The sequence below is a fragment of the Eurosta solidaginis genome, chromosome 2, assembly GCF_040869045.1.
Source record: "Eurosta solidaginis isolate ZX-2024a chromosome 2, ASM4086904v1, whole genome shotgun sequence".
Lineage (NCBI taxonomy): Eukaryota > Metazoa > Arthropoda > Insecta > Diptera > Tephritidae > Eurosta > Eurosta solidaginis.
The window spans coordinates 292,033,810-292,054,772 of record NC_090320.1 but is presented as its reverse complement, the minus strand read 5'-3'; the positions used below and the strand labels follow the sequence as shown (position 1 = coordinate 292,054,772).

General features: G+C 35.4%; 1 protein-coding gene across 2 annotated transcripts in view; it reads left to right on the top strand.

The window, feature by feature from the left end:
• The window catches only part of LOC137241207 (myrosinase 1-like), a 151,522-nt gene that overhangs the window by 21,671 nt on the left and 108,888 nt on the right, over window positions 1-20,963 (top strand). The window contains exon 6 of one of the 2 annotated variants that reach the window (XM_067768547.1): window positions 15,867-16,190. The exons of the other annotated variant lie outside the window; for it this stretch is intronic. Coding sequence (XP_067624648.1) covers window positions 15,867-16,016 — 150 coding nt within the window. The 3' untranslated portion in view covers window positions 16,017-16,190. Of the gene's footprint in view, window positions 1-15,866; window positions 16,191-20,963 lie in introns of those variants that run through there. 2 annotated transcript variants of the gene reach the window in all.

The following is a 20,963-nucleotide window of genomic DNA, read 5'->3' as shown; positions in this document are numbered from 1 at the left end:
GATTGCATAGTTATTAGTGCTTTTAAGTGCGTCACAGCAACACTGATTAAAATGTTTGTATATAACCCACGTCAAAATTTCCAAGAAGTAGCTAATCCATGGGATTGTTAACATTTAAGCGTAATAGAAAGAGATACGGAACCAAATGTTACATAAATAAAAAGAGTAGTAATTCATTAAATTAAATGGCAAAAAAATAAATTGGTTTTTAAAATTCTAAAGAAATTGGAAATATGACTGCGTAAATAGAAAGTTTTATATACTTTACTCGGAATTCCCTAATAAATGGTAAATATCAAATAATCAATATCAACTATGTGGATCTGGAACGAAGAGGTTTCAATTCATTTGAAGCAGAGTTAGGAAAGAATTCACTACTTGTGGTTTTGTCACAGCGACTAAAGGATCACGCTAAGTCGAAGCGATAACATCAAAGAAATCGCGGTAACCGAATGACTGTGACGAAGTCTGCGTCTCGTTTGAAGTCACACTTAACAAATATGGCAATCATATAATCGTGTGATCAGATCTCCAATCGATGCATTTTTGATTTGTGCTGCTAGCGAATTCCAGATATCGCAGTATGAGCGAGGGTTCTTAAATAGCTTACCTAGCGGTTTACTGTGACATGCAGCAATAAATAGCAGCAAAAATCATGGAGTCCTTGATCAATATTGCCGCAGCTAATTATGCTGCCATCAAGAGGCCTGTGAATGGGTCTATGATTACTATTACTGATAAGCATAAATGTGAACTGCGATTTAGATCTAAATGTTCTGCTTCCAATATATAGCTTTTTAGTCACCCCTATGGAAACATATCACTGGGTCTGAAAATACGTATTCAAATATCGCGTTTTATGTCGAAAATCACGGTATCTGTCAACCTTAATTTCAAGATAGCTCATATCGAAAAATTGCACTAAGTCATCGAATCCCAAAGCTTTTTTGTAATCCTGGGGTTTCAGGACTTTAAAATGACAATCCCAACATCCCGGAATTTTTCGGTATCATCCAGAAACTGTTCCTTCCCATTTTTTGTTTCGTTTCACACACAAATAAAAAATTTCTATTGTACATACTTGTTACATGTGAAAGTTCAGCCAATTCAAAATACTTCTTTAGAACACGTTTACACATACACTAATCTACCATAAATTCTCAATAGATAATCTACTCGTTAACATATGTTTCATTTCTAGGAACTGGATTATAATCTGTCAAGTTTTCACGTTTCTCTTATATTTCGTGCTTTTAATTAGAGATTACACTCTAAAGGCGGTATTTTTCTATGAAAAACAAGTAAGGAAGGCTAAGTTCGAGTGTAATTGAACATTACATACTCAGTTGAGAGATATGGAGACAAAATAAGGGAAAATCACCATGAAGGAAAATGAACCTAGGGCAACCCTGGAATGTGTTTGTATGACATGTGTATCAAATGGAAGGTATTAAAGAGTATTTTAAGAGGGAGTGGGTCATAGTTCTATAGGTGGACGCCATTTAGGGATATCGCCATAAAGGTGGACCACGGCTGACACTAGAATTTGTTTGTACGATATGGGTATCAAATGAAAGGTGTTAAAGAGTATTTTAAAAGGGCGTGGGCTTAGTTCTATAGGTGTACGCCTTTTCGAGATATCGCCATAAAGGTGGACCAGGGGTGACTCTAGAATTTGTTTGTACGATATGGGTATCAAATGAAAATATAATTACTGGAGTTGAATGTTGACATAATTTACTTAAATACTTTAAAGATATTAACTTTTGTTTTAAATTTGAATTTAAAAAAAATGTTCTTAAAAGTGGCGTGGTCGTTCTCCGATTTTGCTTATTTTTATTAGGCATACATATAGTAATAGGAGTAACGTTCCTGCCAAATTTCATCACGATATCTTCAACGACTGCCAAATTACAGCTTGCAAAACTTCTAAATTACTTTCTTTTAAAAGTGGGCGGTGCCACGCCCATTGTCCAAAATTTTACTAATTTTCTATTCTGCGTCATAAGTTCAACTCACCTACCAAGTTTCATCGCTTTATCCGTCTTTGGTAATGAATTATCGCACTTTTTCGCTTTTCGAAATTCTCGATATCGAAAAAGTGGGCGTGGTTATAGTCCAATATCGTTTATTTTAAATAGCGATCTGAGATGAGTGCCCAGGAACCTACACACCAAATTTCATCAAGATACCCCAAATTTACTCAAGTTTTCGTGTTAACGGACAGACGGACGGACGGACGGACATGGCTCAATCGAATTTTTTTTAGATACTGATGATTTTGATATATGGAAGTCTATATCTATCTCGATTCCTTTATACCTGTACAACCAACCGCTATCCAATCAAAGTTAATATACTCTGTGATCTCTGCTCAACTGAGTATAAAAAATAGGAATCTCTAAAATTTGTTCATTATAACCGATTATCGAAGGAAAATATATAAATGGAAAATGTAGTTATCTAATTAACGATTAAGAGTTAAGTACGAATAAAAAATAAAAAAATTTTAAGCAATTTAATGGACAAAAATCAGCAAAAACGTCTCCTTATATAAAGACATATTCTTGCTAAACTTTTTTTTTTTAATTTTGACATAGAAATTGCAAAAATATTTAAGAGAAGTAAAAATATAAAAGTGGAGCGCACATTACTTGGATTGGAAAGTTGGTAGGAGGAGATATTATTAGTCAATCAATTGCGCTTCACCTTTATATTTTTACTTCTCATAAATATTTTTGCAATTTCTATGTCAAAATTTAAAAATCAAAATTTAACAAAAATATGTCTTTATATAAGGAGGTATTTTTCGCTGATTTTTGTCCATTTATATAAATGAAGTTTTTTATTTTTATTTTCTTCTTTTCTTACATTTTCTCGGTGTCTTAACCTATCTCTTAAGTTTTACGCTTGTAGCTCAATGAGAACTTACATAAAAAACAATCCCAAAATTCCCTCCGTTTCGTTTGATTTTTCTAAATATCTCATCCCGGGCGCCCCCTAGCAAATATTTTTGTATCGTGTCATCGGCTGTCATCGACCTCTGAATTAAGTTTGAAATTTCAAGTCTCTAGCTCATCGAGAAGTTACTTAAAAGCTGGTTTGAAAAGTTTCAAATTCTTATCTAATTATTTCGATCCGTGCGTCACCTAACGGATTTTTTTCCTTTTGTTGCATTGTCGCGGTGTTCTAACCTATGTGTAAATTTCACGTTTGTAGCTCAATGAGAAGTTACTTAAAAATCGATTGCAAGATTTGTATGAAAAGCGGACAAACATTCAACCGACCTAATATAAAGGAAGTAATAATAAAAATAATCTCTTTATATGTAAACTAGGTCTTGTTCTAAAAAAAAGCATCTAAATTAACGTCTGAAAGGGCTGATGTTGTTGCTGCTGCAGAGATTAAGATATTCCCCGAAGATTTTTGGGTGTGTTATCGATGTTCATGGTCCTTTCCCGGATATAGATCTGGTACGTTTCGGTAACAAGCACCATAAAAGTACAAGCCCGATCAATTCGGGAACGATTTAATATTACCACATTGAACTTTCTAGGCCATTCCGGCGCCAGAGGCTCGGATGCTAAAGAAACATTAGCCATGGGCAGATGAGCCACGGGTAGGTGAGGTTTATAATTGGGATGGAAAAGCTATAAATTGTGCTGGCATCTGGGTGTTTTAGTCGCCTCTTACGAAAGGCATACCTGCCACGGGTATATTCTGAGGCCTTGATCTTAACTTGTTACACAAGTAGGGGAAATTGTAATTATACTCAATTTCTAAATCACCACGAAGTCCATGGGATAGAAAATTTTCTGTTTCCTTTGATCTCGAATCATTGAATATTTCAACGTTGAAAGCATGTACTTTACCAGGAAAAGAGAATTTCCTGTCGTTGAAATTGAAACTTTGGAAAATATGAGCTAGTTAAAGACATTTAAATTCGCAATAAGAGATGCCAAAGAAATCCTGAAGACCCGAGATTTTATTAAGTGATCCCCTGGATTTGCAAAATGTCTAGGGATGCTCGGGATTCGGAATCGGGACGCCCGGGACGCGATGCTTTAATGAGCACATATGCTTGACAATAATTATTCAATTATGCATGACACTGACATTTTGTAAAAGAATGCGCAATTCAATTGTACACTTGGCAACCATAAAACACTTAACGATTGCACGATTGCTATAAAATCACATTAAATATGAAATATGACTAACAGTCATATGCTAATGATACTCCAATAACTTGGAAGTTGGCCGGTAGGCGTAAATGTTCAGTTAAGAGTTGAGGAATTGCGTTAAAATAAAACAAAATTATGATTATGGTAATGAAATGTTTTTATTGTTTCTTTAAAAGACACTTTGCTTACCTTAATAATGCATTATTGGTTTTTATTGTCTTAACATTAAGACAACGTAAATGCTGCAGTAGCAAATGGGGTTTGTTGTTGAGCATTTTACATTTAGCATTTTAATGACAGAAATTTGTTTATGAATGTTTCATTGATTGATGCAAATTGCTATGACGAGACATGGATAATAATTTAAGAGCCTAAAGCACCACTAATTGTGTAAATGAGTAAAACATAAAATATTTGCATGGCATGTCAGTACTTAGGTGGGTAAGTAAAAGAGGGTGCGCAAGACATTTGAAGCAAAAAATTTTCATAGCAAAAGAATTTGACGCTGACGCGAGATTCATGCCAACACGACTTGAGAGTGAAGTCACACACTCTTGAGATAATCACTTTATCAGCTTGGCTTTGTCCAAATTTGAATGTCGATCTCGAAATCTTATTAGATAGTATTATAAATGTGAAAGTGTGGATGTTTCGATGTCCAGATGTTTGCTTTTGTGACTTAATCAGGTCAGAACAGCTCAACATACTTACATGAAATTTTGCACGCACATAGCCAATAGTCTGGAAGGATCATCCGAACTTTTGAAACATTTTGTAACGGTTTTGTTATTCAATCACACCAGAGCGGCTGAACAAATTTGTGTAACGATCTAATAGTTGTATTATATATTGAAAATGCGGTGGTGGGGTTATATACTCTTTGGAAACTGTAACCTTTAATTTATTTTTAGCTGCTATAACTTTAAGTATTTTGACTTTGAACAGTGAAATTAAGTCTATGGGCTTTTTAGAGGTATTAACATTTTGTAAAAGTTTTTATATCCCTCTTTGAAACAGTACCCTTAAACTGCTCTAATGCTACCTGTAATTGTCCTATGCCAATAAAATTTACTATCTAACGAACAGTGAGCAATGGCGCATCCCATTCCCTTCAATTGTTTTTATTAATCGTGACAACTCTACGATTATTTGTCCTTTCCAGTAATATTTGGTACATGGCTCAAAACAACCCATCCCATTGATATAACTCTGAATGTATTTACCTCAGAAAAATAATTTTTGGTGAATGGGTCACATTCATCGTGGTCTACCTATTTATGGGATCTGTGTCAGATTGAGGTCGGGACAATTTTAGTATTATTTGGGGACTATTTTGGGATCATTGCGCGATTGTTTGTATCATCGGAACTTTCTATATGACTGTAATTTTTCAAGTTTTATTTCGGGATAACTTTGGAACTATTCTACGAATTATTTTAAAAATATTTTCGGGATCAATTCCGAAGTTTTGCGGGATTGTTTAAAGATCTTCTTGCGCACAAATTTCAGAGTAACTTCGGGATTGTTTTTGTCATCATATCGGATTGTATTCTGAATGAACTTAGGACTACTTCAATATGGTTTCAATCATTTCGAGACTATTTTCGAATCATTATGGGATTGTTTTCGAGGATAATTTAGAGACTCTCCTGCCCTTAAAACAAATATACTCAGTTGATCCTTATTGAGTATTACCTAGTTTTTAGTAAATTAGTTCAGCCGTTGTGGGGTGATTGAGTCACACAACATCAGATCATCCCGGTATCGAAGCATCCAGATATACGAACTTTCACATTATGATATATGTAGATTTAAATCTAAAGTATTTTTGAAAAGTGGCGAACTTTCGGCATAGATAGTGGGTAATTTGGGGATTCCGGTAGCATTTCCAAACTATTTTGCGGTTATTCAAAGAGCTTTTCTGCGGGTTGTTTCAGCGTTGTTTTCGGGTATTTTTGGATCACAACTGATCATTTTTGGACTATTTTCGGAAAATTTTAAGATTGTTTTTGGAATCTAACCCAAACTATTTCGGGTTAATTTCAGGACTATTTAGGACCGTTTCGATATTGTGCTCGGAATCATTTCTGGACTAATTTCAGATTATTTCAATATTACTTCAGGCCATTTAGGAGCTGTATTCGGAATCGTTTTGTGGTTATTTAGAGATTGTTTCAGTACAATTTGGGGATCTTTTCGAAGTAATTTCAAAGCTTGTTTAGAACTGTTTCAGTAACTTATAGAGAATTTTATTTTGATTCCTTCGGAACTGTTTCGGATCAGTTTCTTAGCTTATTTTGTTGTAATCGAGACTATTTCGTGGTTAATTCAGAGCTATCGCTGTATAACTTTCGAGATAATTACAGGACTTTTTCGGAGCTGAAAAAACTGTTTCCGGGCCCATTTCGTGGCTGTTTTGTGAATCATATATGAATTTTTGCTTCGAGTTATTTTTTAACGAGCGCCACATCATTTCAAATTGTTGTCGAAACTATTTTTAGACTATTTCATAAAAATTTTTCTCAGGGGCAAATAGGGCCTCACATCTACAAGAAATGTATCCCATATATCCTTTCAGACTTTTAATTATCTGCATATTACATACCAATTGGGTCACAAAAGCAATAAGCCAGACATTCAAACATCCCTACTTTCACATTAATAGTATATAATTCAGGCTTTTTAATAGATTTGCGTCTAAACTGTTTTGGAAAGAAGCCAGTTTTAGGATTAGTTATAGGAACATTTTTGGGACTATCTTCGGATCAATTTAGGGCTTTTTTGGATTGCGTAGTGCAGTAGCATTTCGAAAATATTATAATTTCGGGTTCCTTTCCCAATTATTTATGATGTTTTTGTTACTATCTCCGGATGATTTATTGATTACCTTCGATTGCAAAACCTAACTTAACTTTGCTCAACATAACCTACTACAACCAACATTGAACATATAAAGCCATTGCAGTAAACCGCTAATCCTTAACCTACAAAGCGAACTAACTTATCTTAACCGTACCTGGCCACCAACCAACTCAGCCTTGACCAAAACACCTAGTCTAACACATTTCACCATGTCGTTGGATATATAAATTTCTACATTTATGCCCCATAGGCTAGACCTGTAAAACGACGGAAACCAACTAAGCCTAGCCTTGCTTAATTAACTTTAGTAGTTTTCGCGTTGGTCTTCTTGTGAACATTACATGTTTCTTTTGCTATCGCTTTGCGCGATCCGTGAGTGTAGGTTAACCTTTGAGAATCAAAATGATCGCCAGGAGTGATGTCGAAGATCCGTGAGCATTCTTACTGAATGATATAAGGTAAGTTCCGAAATGATGGTGAAAACAAGCCAAACCCGAATATTTTAGCTGATATTCAATAATCTCCGAAGTCTCTAACTATTTCTTGCATATTTTGACAGACGTATTCGTAAAAAAATTTTTTAGGGATTTTAAACCAATAAAACATAAACTTAAATCCAGCCCCCGAAAAATAGAGCTAGAGATAACACTGAGGCCTGGGTAAGGAAGCAAAATAGTTACAAATAACAAAACTGTAAAAAATTCAAAAAGTACAAATAGCAGCAACAACGAAACCATTGTCTACGTTAACGCATAATCATCGCCAGATCAAGCAAACAACAGAAGACTCAGCCATCCAAAGCTTTTTATGTACAGACGTCTTATCGTTAAATGTGCGAAGTCTTCATTGACACTATCTATGCGCCACAAAAACTTTAACAAAATCCCAAGACCAAAGTAGTAGTAAAATTAAAATTAAACCAATGAATACAAAACAGGAAGACTAGAAAAAAAAAATGGAAATTCTACTAATAGAGGCGTCGTATAACAGAACTTACGGGCAATCACTTCAAGCACAACCAAAGAAACTTAAGACCTTCGTACAGACCATACAACTTTGCGTTGGACTCAGTCACAATAACACATACATACACACATTTATGCCTATTTGGTATAATTAACCTTCCAACTTTGATGTCTGAAGACATTGAACGGATCAAAGCATGGACAAACTGATAGTCTTTAGTAAGTCTAAATAAAGCAATAAATAAAATTGGAAATGAGCTGCTGAAGAAATTGGAACGCGCAGTATTTAGTAGTTTTTATTTAGTTGGTGACAATCAGAGTCCACGCAATAGTAAATCTAGCGATTATGAATATAACAAAAATAGTTTTTTTTCTATTCCTGCGTACAAAGATGTCACGGGGTTACATAATATTCATATTGAACAAGATAGGGAAATGATAAGCTCTATGAAGAGTGGTCGATGTTTACGGAATGCTGTGAGCTTTTGGATCATTATAAGAGTTGTTGGACAAATTATGTGGAATAATACCACGGTGGTGTAGTGGTAGCGTGCTCCGCCTACCACACCGATGATCCTGGATTCACACCCTGGGAAATGCAACATTAAAATTTTAGAAACAAGTTTTTTTAATTAGAAGAAAGTTTCTCCAAGCGTGGTCGCCCCTCGGCAGTGATTTGCCAAACACTCCGAGTGTATTTCTGCCATGAAAAGCTTCTCAGTAAAAATTCATCTGCCTTGCAGATGCCGTTTGGAGTCGCCATAAAACAACCCCTAACGCCAATTTGTAGGAAAAACAAGTAAGGAAGGCTAAGTTCGGGTGTAACCGAACATTACTTACTCAGTCGAGAGCTATGGAGACAAAATAAGGGAAAATCACCATGTAGGAAAATGAACCTAGGGTAACCCTGGAATGTGTTTGTATGACATGTGTATCAACTGGAAGGTATTAAAGAGTATTTTAAGAGGGAGTGGGCCATAGTTCTCTAGGTGGACGCCATTTAGGGATATCGCCATAAAGGTGGACCAGGGTGACCCAGAACATCTTCTGTCGAGTACCGCTAATTTATTTATATATGTAATACCACGAACAGTATTCCTGCCAAGATTCCAAGGGCTTTTGATTTCGCCCTGCAGAACTTTTTCATTTTCTTCTACTGAATATGGTAGGTGTCACACCCATTTTACAAAGTTTTTTCTAAAGTTATATTTTTTTTTTTTATAAACCAATCCAATTACCATGTTTCATCTCTTTTTTCATGTTTGGTACAGAATTATGGCATTTTTATCATTTTTCGTAATTTTCGATATCGCAACAGTGGGCGTGGTCATAGTCGGCCATTTTGTATACCAATACAAAGTGAGTTTAGATAAGTACGTGAACTGAGTTTAGTAAAGATATATCGATTTTTGCTAAAGTTATCGTGTTAACGGCCGAGTGGAAGGACAGGCGGTCGACTGTGTATAAAAACTGGGCGTGGCTTCAACCGATTTCGCCCATACCCAGAAAACAATTACCAAATTTCCCTTACCAAATTTCACAAGGATTGGCAAATTTTTGTTCGACTTATGGCATTAAAAGTATCCTAGACAAATTAAATGAAAAAGGGCGGAGCCACGCCTATTTTGAAATTTTCTTTTATTTTTGTATTTTGTTGCACCATATCGTTACTGGAGTTGAATGTTGACATAATTTACTTACATACTGTAAAGATATTAAACTTTTTAAATTTGACTTTAAAAAAAATTTTTTTTTAAAGTGGGCGTGGTTGTTCTCCGATTTTCCAAATTTTTATAAGCATACATATAGTAATAGAAGTAACGTTCCTGCTAAATTTCATCATGATATCTTCAACGACTGCCAAATTACAGCTTGCAAAAGTTTTAAATTACCTTCTTTTAAAAGTGGGCGGTGCCACGCCCATTGTCCAAAATTTTACTAAATTTCTATTCTGCGTCATAAGTTTAACTCACCTACCAAGTTTCATCGCTTTATCCGTCTTTGGTAATGAATTATCGCACTTTTTCGATTTTACGAAATTTTCGATATCGAAAAAGTGGGCGTGGTTATAGTCCGATATCGTTCATTTTAAATAGCTATCCGAGATAAGTAGCCAGGAACCTACATACCAAATTTCATGAAGATGCCTCAAAATTTACTCAAGTTATCGTGTTAACGGACGGACGGACATGGCTCAAACAAATTTTTTTTCGATACCTGTACAACCAACCGTTATCCAATCAAAGTTAATATACTCTGTCAGCTCTGCTCAACGGAGTATAATTAAACGGAACACGACGCAAATTATAAGAGAGGTCCGGCCTAAAATGTCTTCAGAAGTTATTTATTTAATACCAAGACTAATTTTTTAAGGAAATATAATTTTACGTATCAGATTAAAGGTAATTTTTTTTTTTTTCTTTTTTGTCTGAATTTTGGGTAAAACCTAATAAGCCCCATCTATAGAAAGCGAGCATTTGCTTGCATTCGATTTTTGAGTAAAAGGTAGGTTTTTCTGCTTTTATGAAAAAACATTGCTTTTTTTATGTAGTATGAGTGACTTATGGTTTGGTAGTAGTAAATTTCTAGCCCTTCTTGTTTTTCTAATTAAAAGCTGCCTCACCGGGCCAGCTGAAATAGGACCTATTCAACTAAATGTCTAATCAATCCTGCAAAAGTTTTTCGATTTTGTGGTGATCTTAAATTTGATGATCTTTTCCCCGAAATGCTCATAAGGTCATTTTTTGAATGACCACAAAGTAACATTGAGGAAGATCATAGAATCATTTGACCTTATAGCCATTTTAAGAGGTTATAAGGCCAACTGATATTCCGGCCCTTTGAAGTGGTCATAAAGTCAATTGACCCTTTGACCGCTGACCTTATGTCACCACACCGGTCACAACTTAAATTTACTTTGTGGCTATTTGAAGTGTTCATAAGGCTAATTGGTGTTATGCCCGTTGAACTTATGTCACCCCCTTTAACGTTCACTCTCAGATCAAGAGATTCGTTGATAAAATCTAATAAATCCTGCAAAAGTTTTTCGATTTCGTGCAGATCTTAAATTATTGTATGTATATGGTTATGGCCTTTTCCCCGAAATGGTCATAAGTTCTTTTTTTTAATGGCCACAAAGTTAAATTGAGAAAGATCATCTAATCTGTTAACCTTATAGACATTTTAAGAGTTTATAAGGCCAACTGATATTCCGTCCTTTTGAAGTGGTCATAAAATTAATTGGCCTTTCATCTGCTGACCTTATGTCACCACACCGGTCACAACTTCAATTTACCTTGTGGCCATTTGAAGTGTTCATAAGGCAAATTGATGTTATGTCCGTTGACCTTATGACACCCCCTTTAACTTTCAATATAAGATCAAGAGATTCGCTGATAATGTCTAATCAATCCTGCAAAAGTTTTTCGATTTTCTGCTGATATTAAATTGTTGTTTATGGTTATTAAACTGGGTCGATTTATTAAATGATATCGCGCCATTGATTTTTCGATTGGATTTGGGCTAAGGGAAAAAAGTTCCACTACGCATACCCAAAAAAATAATTTTCGAGCCTGCAAAAAAAATGACGAAAGGGTAAATTTTTATTATATTTGTTTAAAAAACCGTTATCGCTAACGTTTTTACAACAGTTTTTTGAAGAAAAAAAATATTTTTTTTTGGGTTTTGGAACCTTTCGTCATTTTTTTTTGCAGGCTCGAAAATAATTTTTTTGGGTATGCGTAGTGGAACTTTTTTTTCTGAGCCCAAATCCTATCGAAAAATCGATGGCGCGATAACGGTTAACTTTCGTCCATACAAATCGACCCAAGTTAATGGTTATGGTTTTCCCCGAAATGATCATAAGGTCATTTTTGGAATGGCCACAAAGCCACATTGAGGGAGATCATCGAATCAGTTGACCTTATAGCCATTTTAAGAGGCTATAAGGCCAACTGATATTCCGGCAATTTGAAGTGGTCATAAAGTCAATTGACCTATTGGCCGCTGACCTTACATCACCTTATGTGGCCATTTGAAGTGGTCAGAAGACCAATTGGTGTTATGCCAGTTGACCTTATGTCGCCCTTTATATATTTATGTATTTTCAAACTCGTTTCTACAAAATGTCCTATTATTTTTTACTTAAACTCATTTCCACATTTATGCCCAATAGTTTTAAAAAGAGCTAAAATCCCACTTTACCACAAATTAAATAAAATACCTCCTATGCTTAGGTAATAAATTAAAATTCCGTCAAATAAAATTTGTCAAAGTATAAAAAAGGAACATTAATAGAAAAAACAGCAAAACAATGCGGGTGGCTGACCTCTGCACCAGCCGGGCACCTAAAAGTCAGCTGTCACACTTCTTACGCTACTTTAGCTCTACCCACCTCACCTGCTGTTATGAACTTGCATTTTTTTCTTTTTTTACCGCACTTGACTTCTCTCAACTGTCACAATAAATTACGGCAAATGCTTAATAAAGCTTCGGTTGTCACATTCCTGCGGTGGTCAATATAACTTTTCTTGTTTTATATCATACCTACATAAACAGAAACAATTTTATATATTCGAATATGCAGTATGTGCTTTACAGCAAATCTCTTTTCTTTTTACTTTTGAATTTTCATTAACGAAAAGATTAATTTTTTGTCACACGCTCATTTTCTGTGTCTTTTATTTTTTATTCAATGGGCGCCCATCTGGTCAACCAACCATCCGGCCTAGACATTCATCCTGCGATTTTTTCACATAAATTTTCATAAAATTAAGCGCACAGATTGAAAATTGTCATTGAAAAATGGCGAAATGGAGATGAAATTTTAAATATTTGTATATGTATATGCAGGTGCTTATATTAGTGTGAAGCCATTAGCTTGGTTCCTAAGCGTATAGAAACGCACAAATTTAAGAAAACATTTAATTGGAGCTTCAATCAGAAACTGTCAATATAATGTCATTATGGCACCATAAAATCTATGCAGTTGCTTAACATTTCTCTTTTAAAAAACTTCCCAAATTTTTATAATACATTTTTTAGAACTTGACCCATACTAATGTGTTGTGTTTGGGAGTTTGGAAGGATCTAAATTTTGGAGAGCATGCAACCGCAATTGTACCTAAAATCCAGAGCCGTAATAAAATCCTCAAATCTCTTCAAAGGCTAGTGGTGTATCTTGTAATGCGTATACTTTAACTGTATATACACACATATGCAGACCACACAAGTAGTCAAATTTAACTGACCCAAATATTTATGCTTCATATAATTTTTGAGCATCATAGCTATTGTAATAATCAATAGAGTTGCTACCCAAACATCTGGAATATTTGGAACATTTTTCGTATCTACTTCTACTGGTGGCTCATATTTGACTATCCCGTTCTCTGATGTTTCAGAGTTTCATTTTCCTACTTCATATCCGGCTATCGCTATCATGATGCCGTTTGCTATCTTTGTCCACCAAGACACTTTGAAATTCTCCTATAATTATTTTCCTAGTAATTTGGAAAAATAAGTGTTTTTGCTTTTTATTTATTTCTTATTTAAAGTCTATTTGGAAGGTATTTCTCCATCATTAATGCAGTTTCTTTCTCTCTAATGCTAGGATTTACAATGTCTTTTATTTTTGGTTCCCTATCGATGCCTATCTTTTTCCAAAATGCTTTTAACCATTTTAATTCATTTTCGCAATTTGTGGTTTCTAACTTTAAAGTTGCCTTGTCATCCCAGTTGATAGGGTTTTTCCAATATTTTTTAGGCATTCCAAATTTACTCAATATTTTTATTTTACAATAAAAATTCCCCTAAAATCTTTATAAACTGTTTTTTTTTTTTAAATTATAATCAATTAAGTATAGTTTATTTTTCTTCTTATTTACAAAATACTTTCTTGAAAGATTAGTTTTTATGCCAATTTAAAACGTTTAATTTATCCTTTTGAAAATTTATATAAAATAAAAATATTCCGAAGCAGAAATTGGAAGTTTCTGCTGTTGGTTGAGCAGCTTTCGGGTTGCCAAATTTATTCTAAATCTTAGAGATACTTATATAACATGCCGCCAGTCATGCTGTCAGTCTCAAATGGTATGCCGCCAGTCGGAAAAATATCTTATCTTATTCCACTCGAGTATGCCCGCTCTGTAAAGTGAATGCTAGCCACGGTTACGTCCGCATTTGGGAGATAAGCTGATCATTCAATTCGACGCAAACTTCTAAAAGGTCTCGTTAGATTTGAAGCAAAAAAGCACAAGCCGATCCTCAGGTCCGGCGAATCCATTTCTTAAAGAAAAATACCCAGAACTCGCAAAAGAGGAACGCACTCTCCCTAGGGAAACACGCGTCACTCTATCTCAACTTCGATCTGGGTACTGTAACAGAGAGTAAGACTTTAACTTATCCAGAATCAACACCGACATACAAAATGTATGTCCTGCTAGCAATGTGTCCCCACAGAACACCTACCATCTCTTCAAATGTAATGTTAAACCAACGCCTCTAACACCCCTCTCACTATGGTTCACCCCTGTTGAAACTGCAAGTTTCCTTGGATTCTCGTTAGATAATGTTGATGATAATTTGTGATCGGTCGCGCCTATTGGATGGGGCGTAACACTGCTACAACAACAACAACAACACTGGGTTTGGAGGTTTAGAAGTCAAACAGTAATGAGGATGGAACACCGCCTTGCGGCAGAGCCCTTCATTCGAAACTCATCATTCAAAGAGTTGGCGGCCAACTTTCTCAGGCATGGGTAGACAAATTATTACTGTTAAGTTTGGAGTATGGTGCCATGGTTGTCCGTTTCAAAACTTTTGTCAGGTCGCGCGCCACAAATACTTGTCCGGTGGTGTGGTTTTTAATTAGTCTGTTTGTAATCTGGGTATTAAAAATATTTAGTAGTAGATTTTTGTTGTTGTTGTTGTTTTTGTTGTTGCATAAGATGTTTGTGCTATACAGATAAAGACTCTCTTACCACTGGTTTCTCAGGTTTAGTTGCGGTACCATCCTGCCTCTTACCCACTTTCGACAATAGCAAAGTTGGTGAGAGACAAGTTAAATATCCTTCTCTCTTTCCAATCGCCTAGATGTTTGAACAATAGTGCGACAATGTCGTCTGGGCCTTTTGATGTTTAAGGGCTTCGCATTTTTGAAGGCTTTTTGAGCACCGTCATCTATCTTAGCCTACTTATTATTTAAGAATTCATGAGCTTAACACGGGCTTATAATAATTGAATATTAAATTATTATGTTTTTCTAAGAGAAACTGAAAAGAAAGAAAGAAACATTTACTGACATATTGCGATGGTACCATTTCGAAAACCGCCACGTAATCATCGTCAGGCAATTTCGTAATATTATCAAAGGTTTCAGCGAGATTCGAACCCCGAATCACACAGTGAATCTGCAGTTGCCTTAACCACTAGGCTATCCTGCTTGTATTTTTTTCCTTGCTTAATTCAGTTTATCTCATTTCTACACTAACAACACTATTGAAACATTCTGTCTCTTTATTAATTTGTGTGTTATGTAGATTTGTTTTTTTACATTGTTCTGAGTCTGCATAAAGTATGTAGTCAGGAACAAAGCTCTATTTCGTTAAAAACGACATTAAATTGCTTTAAAGAGCATTGTTGTATTTTAATAACTGTTTATTAAAATATTTATTTTATTCTTTTTGTTCCATTGTTTTGCTTTTTTTCCAGCGCAATTAAACATATTTATTTCGCTAAATACTGTCTTTCTATTCCTTAACCACCAATTAAGCACTTATGCGAAATATCTGATATTAATTCCTAAGATTCCGTGCATAGTTACATAATTTTTTATTTTTTTAATGTTTACCCGCAGTTACAAAAGCAAACACTTGGGTGCCTTCGCCATGCCAATGTAAATATTCTTCAAGCAATCAAACCCAGAGCTACGGTGGAAGATTGTATGGACGCACAGCGTCACGTTGTTTCGCTCATCAATAAATTCATTTTCAATTCAACTCGCTAATTCATTTGACCATGAAATTTATTAAAAATTCCATATATCATGCGAGCAAACTAGCCAAGAGAGTTCTTGTAAGCGCAAGTAAATTGCTCAAGCACAGGAAAACAAGCAAAACATACAGACACTAAACTTATTCTCACATTTAAAGACTCATTGTATGAAATGCTAAATAAAAGAATAATAAACAACAATTTTTTCTATTATACATAAATATGTACATATGTGTGTATGTGTGTAATACGTGCCATCCACAAACACCTCAACCAACACCTACAGCCTTTTAAAAAGTTCTATCGATGTTCAAGTCCAAGCGTAAGTAATATCCACCTAATGAATATGGAAAATATAAAATGCGCTAATAAACTTAACACAATTCTATCCGATTCAATTCAAGCAGCAGCGTCGTATGATTTTAGTAAGTTAATTTTATTTATGCTTGGCTATTTGGTTGACTGGCAGTGACTTCCTCATTTCACACAGACAAATTAAGTATTTACAAACTGAAGTAGATATTCGGACGCGTTCTTTTGTAAGCGAGTTGCAAAAATATAAATAAAAAGCATATGTATAACACTCTACGGAGATAGCTACTAGTCTAAAAAAGTGAGGAGAAATGTTCTGTTGTTACGGCTAACTACAAGCTAACTATAAGTTGGTTTCCAATAAACCAAGATGCACTATTTCTGCATATTTTCTTTAAATTGCACCTTCCACGCACCTAACCTAAGTCAATGTGTCGAAACACAGATTTAGTCCAACTTAGATCAACGACAAGAAAACTATTCAGCAAAGCAAATATAGAGCGCCCTTCACGAAGTAGTCAGCGTCAGCAATACATCACTGAGCTGCAAGGAGTACACCCTAACTGGCCGACTCGACATTGAGGGTGCCTTCAAGGGGGGCCAGCGGAAGGCACTTATACGATATGGAAAACAAGATTCAATAGTTGCATGGATCAATTCTATGCTCAGGAGTGAGGTCATCAACACAATTTTAGGAGCTGGCTCATAATGTAAAATTACTACCAAAGGCACGCCTATTAACACTGGAAGCTAATGAATTCTAGAAATCCTCAGGACAAAAGGAAGTAGGTTAATCGCATACGCCGATGACTGAGTGATACTGATCCTGCCAACGATTAGTGAGCTTATAGTTACGACACTTTGCGCTATTTCTTGATTGGCGGGGAAAAACGCAAACTTGTACTGTTCGAAGAAAAACAAAAAATCACTTCTTCAGCTTAACGCGGCTAAACGGCACAACGATAAATCTTGGCATAATTTTCGACTCAATATTAAGCTGGTAAAGAAGTTTCGAACGGGGGAGTGTCATCGCATATCAGCCGACCAATACTTATCTGCTGCAAGACACTAAACAAATCAATTAATAGATGGTTGAAAAGGTGCAAAGGTTAGCATGCTTGGAAATATCAGGCCGCTGTGAAGTGGAGTTGGAACGTAATGGCCCAGAAGGTTCAAGATAGTCCGGCTTGTACCATAATGATGCTTGTTACTAGAACGAATCGGATCTATATCTGGCAAAGGACCATCAGCATAAATAACACTCCCCAAAACCTTCTTTATCGCTACAACAACAACAATATGATCGTTTTACTAATCTGTTTTGCAACTGCTTAACAAAAGATTATAGCGCCCGTAGAATTTATAATATTTAGATAATATATGAGAAGAAGCGTGCGCTGAATGACGGCTGTTGAGTTCACATTTACACAAGTATTATAAAATCCAAATTCCAATTTTGTGCTTTCGATTTGGGTGGCTTAACTACAAAGACATACTTCACAAATTAGGTGCGCAATTTTAAGTCTAAAGCAGTTTTGCTTAGAATTTTGACTTATAATTTTTAAATATTCTATCTGAATATCAATAATGCTGGATAGGAAAAAGCTACCTCTTGGGCATTGAGATAAGGGAAGAAATAGCTGCATATGTTTTGACATTAAGGCGGGAGCGCCAAGTGCCCGTATAGCGTAAACGTCATTTTAACAATATGATCCTAACTATAACCATAACTCTAGCGTAAAGGTCATTATGGTCATAATCTCCAACTATACCCTAACCGTAAAAAAAAAACTATTACGTAACCGTGTCCATAGCTATGACGCAACCCTTAGCATAAATATAATCCTAATATCACTGAAACATTACTCATCGTAGACCTAACCCTAAGGCTGACGGCAGAGTGCTCGCGATAAGCTATGCTAGGTGAGAGGCAATTTTTATTTTCATATATTTTACAAGCTTGAAACGTTTCCGGCACTGTAACACCTTTTGCAATTTCCCTTAAGAAAACATTTTCATAGTTTTCTATCTTTATATTATAGCAACGCTTCTCGCTTCCACTCTGTCGTCAGCCTAAGCCTGTTGGTAACTATAATGCATCTGTTTATCTGATACAAGAACCCTAATCTTTACCGTAGCAACAAGCGAAACCACAATCTTAGCCATAACCAATACCATATCCTGTAGCCATAACTGTAAACGTAAGCATAACTGATACCGTGACCACAATAATTGTAATGGTTATCAAAATCTTTACCGTATCCATGACATCAAGCGACGTCGTAAAGATAACTATAACCATAACCATAGTCATAACCCTAACCATAACCATAGCTATAAACTTAACCATAGCCATAACCAAAGCTACAACACTAACCATAACCATAACAATAACCATAACCATAACCATAACCATAACTATAACCATAACCATAACCGTAACCATAACCATAACCATAGCCATGACCCTGACCATAACAATAATAATAGCCAACCAACCGTTATCATATTTGACACCGTACCTAGGATAGAGAATTAAAAATAAATACGCAACGGCAACTGAAACCGTACCTAGAAAGGCAAAGATACTGTACCTGAAAAGGTAGCAGAAAGCTTACCTCAAACCATTATTGAAGGGGTAACGTAAATCTTACCTAAACAGAAATTATATCTAGAAAGATAACTGAGACCATAAATAAATAGGAAACTGAAGTATTCCGGTAAAGGGACTGAAACAGATTCTGGAAAGTCAACCGCAACCGTAATAGATACAACAACGTGTGAGTGAAATATTACGCTTTCTCGCCGGCCAATTCCGAAAGGCTAGGGTTTAGAACTCGTTTCAAGAAAATATTATCCCCTCCATCTAAGCCAAAATCTATTGAATTTATGCTGGGATATGGAATTTTGGGATACGAATTCTGAGAATTTTCGAAAGTGTTTACTGGGATTATTATGGCACACTATTGTTGATTATTCTTTTAGTTTATAACTTAGTTCACACCGCTTTACTGCTCATTTCATTTATTTATTGGTACTTAATATTCTTTTAGTTTCTTTTCTTATTTAACTAATTTCTTACTACGGCATTTCTACTTTCCATTTTTTTATACTCAGCTGAGCAAAGCTCACAGAGTACATTAATGTTGTTCGCATAACGGTACCCCGTAATGGCATAAACTTATCGGGATAGATATAGGCTTCTATATACCAAAATGATCTGGGCGAAAAAAGAAATTCGTTTAGCCATGCCCGTCCGTCCGTCCGTCTGTACGTAAACACGATAACTTGAGTAAATTTTGAGGTATCTTAATGAAATTTGGTCCGTAAGTTCCTGGGTACTCATCTCAGATCGCTATTTAAAATGAACGATATCGGACTATAACCACGCCCACTTTTTCGATATAGAAAATTTCGATAAACGGAAAAAGTGCGATAATTCATTACCAACGACGGAAAACCCGATGAAACTTGGTAGGTGGGTTGACCTTATGCCGCAGAATAGAAAATTAGTAATATTTTGGACAATGGGCGTGGCACCGCCCACTTTTAAAAGAAGGTAATTTAAAAGTTTTGCAAGCTGTAATTTGGCAGCCGTTGAAGATATCATGATGAAATTTGGCAGGAACGTTACTCCTATTAATGTATGTGTGCTAAATAAAAATTAGCAAATTCGAATGACGAAGACGCCCACTTAAAAAAAATGTTAAGTCAAATTTTAACAAAAAATTTAATATCTTTACAGTATATAAGTAAATTATGTCAACACTCAACTCCAGTAATGATATGGTGCAACAAAATACAAAAATAAAATAAAATTTCAAAAAGGGCGTGGCTGCGCCCTTTTTCATTTAATTTGTCTAGACTACTTTTAATGCCATAAGTCGATCAAAAATCTACCAATCCCCGTGAAATTTGGTAAGGCTATGACGATAACTGTTTTCTGTGAAAATGGGCGAAATAGGTTGAAGCCACGCCCAGTTTTTATACACAGTCGATCGTGTGTCCTTGCGCTCGGCCGTTAACACGATAACTTGAGTCAAAATCGGTATATCTTTACTAAACTTATTTCACGTACTTATCTGAACTCACTTTATCTTGGTACTAAAAATGGATGGTCCGACTATGACCACACCCACTTTTTCGATATCGAAAATTTCGAAAAATGAAAAAAATACCATAATTCTATACCAAATACGAAAAAAGGGTTGAAACATGACGATTGGATTGGTTTATTGGCGTAAAATATAACTTTAGAAAAAAACTTTGTAAAATGGGTGTGACACCTATCATATTAAGTAGAAGAAAAGGAAAGCCCTTAGAATCATGGCAGGAATACTCTTCTTGGTATTACATACATAAGTAAATTAGCGGTACCCGACAGATGATGTTCTAGGTCACCCTGGTCCACATTTTGGTCGATATCTCAAAAACGCCTTCACATATACAACTAAGGGCCACTCCCGTTTAAAACCCTCATTAATACCTTCAATTTGATACCCATATCGTACAAACACAATCTAGAGACACCCCTGGTCCACCTTTATGTCGATATCTCTAAAAGGTGTCCATCTATAGAACTAAGGCCACTCCCTTTTAAAATACTCATTAACACCTTTCATTTGATGCCCATGTCATACAAACACAT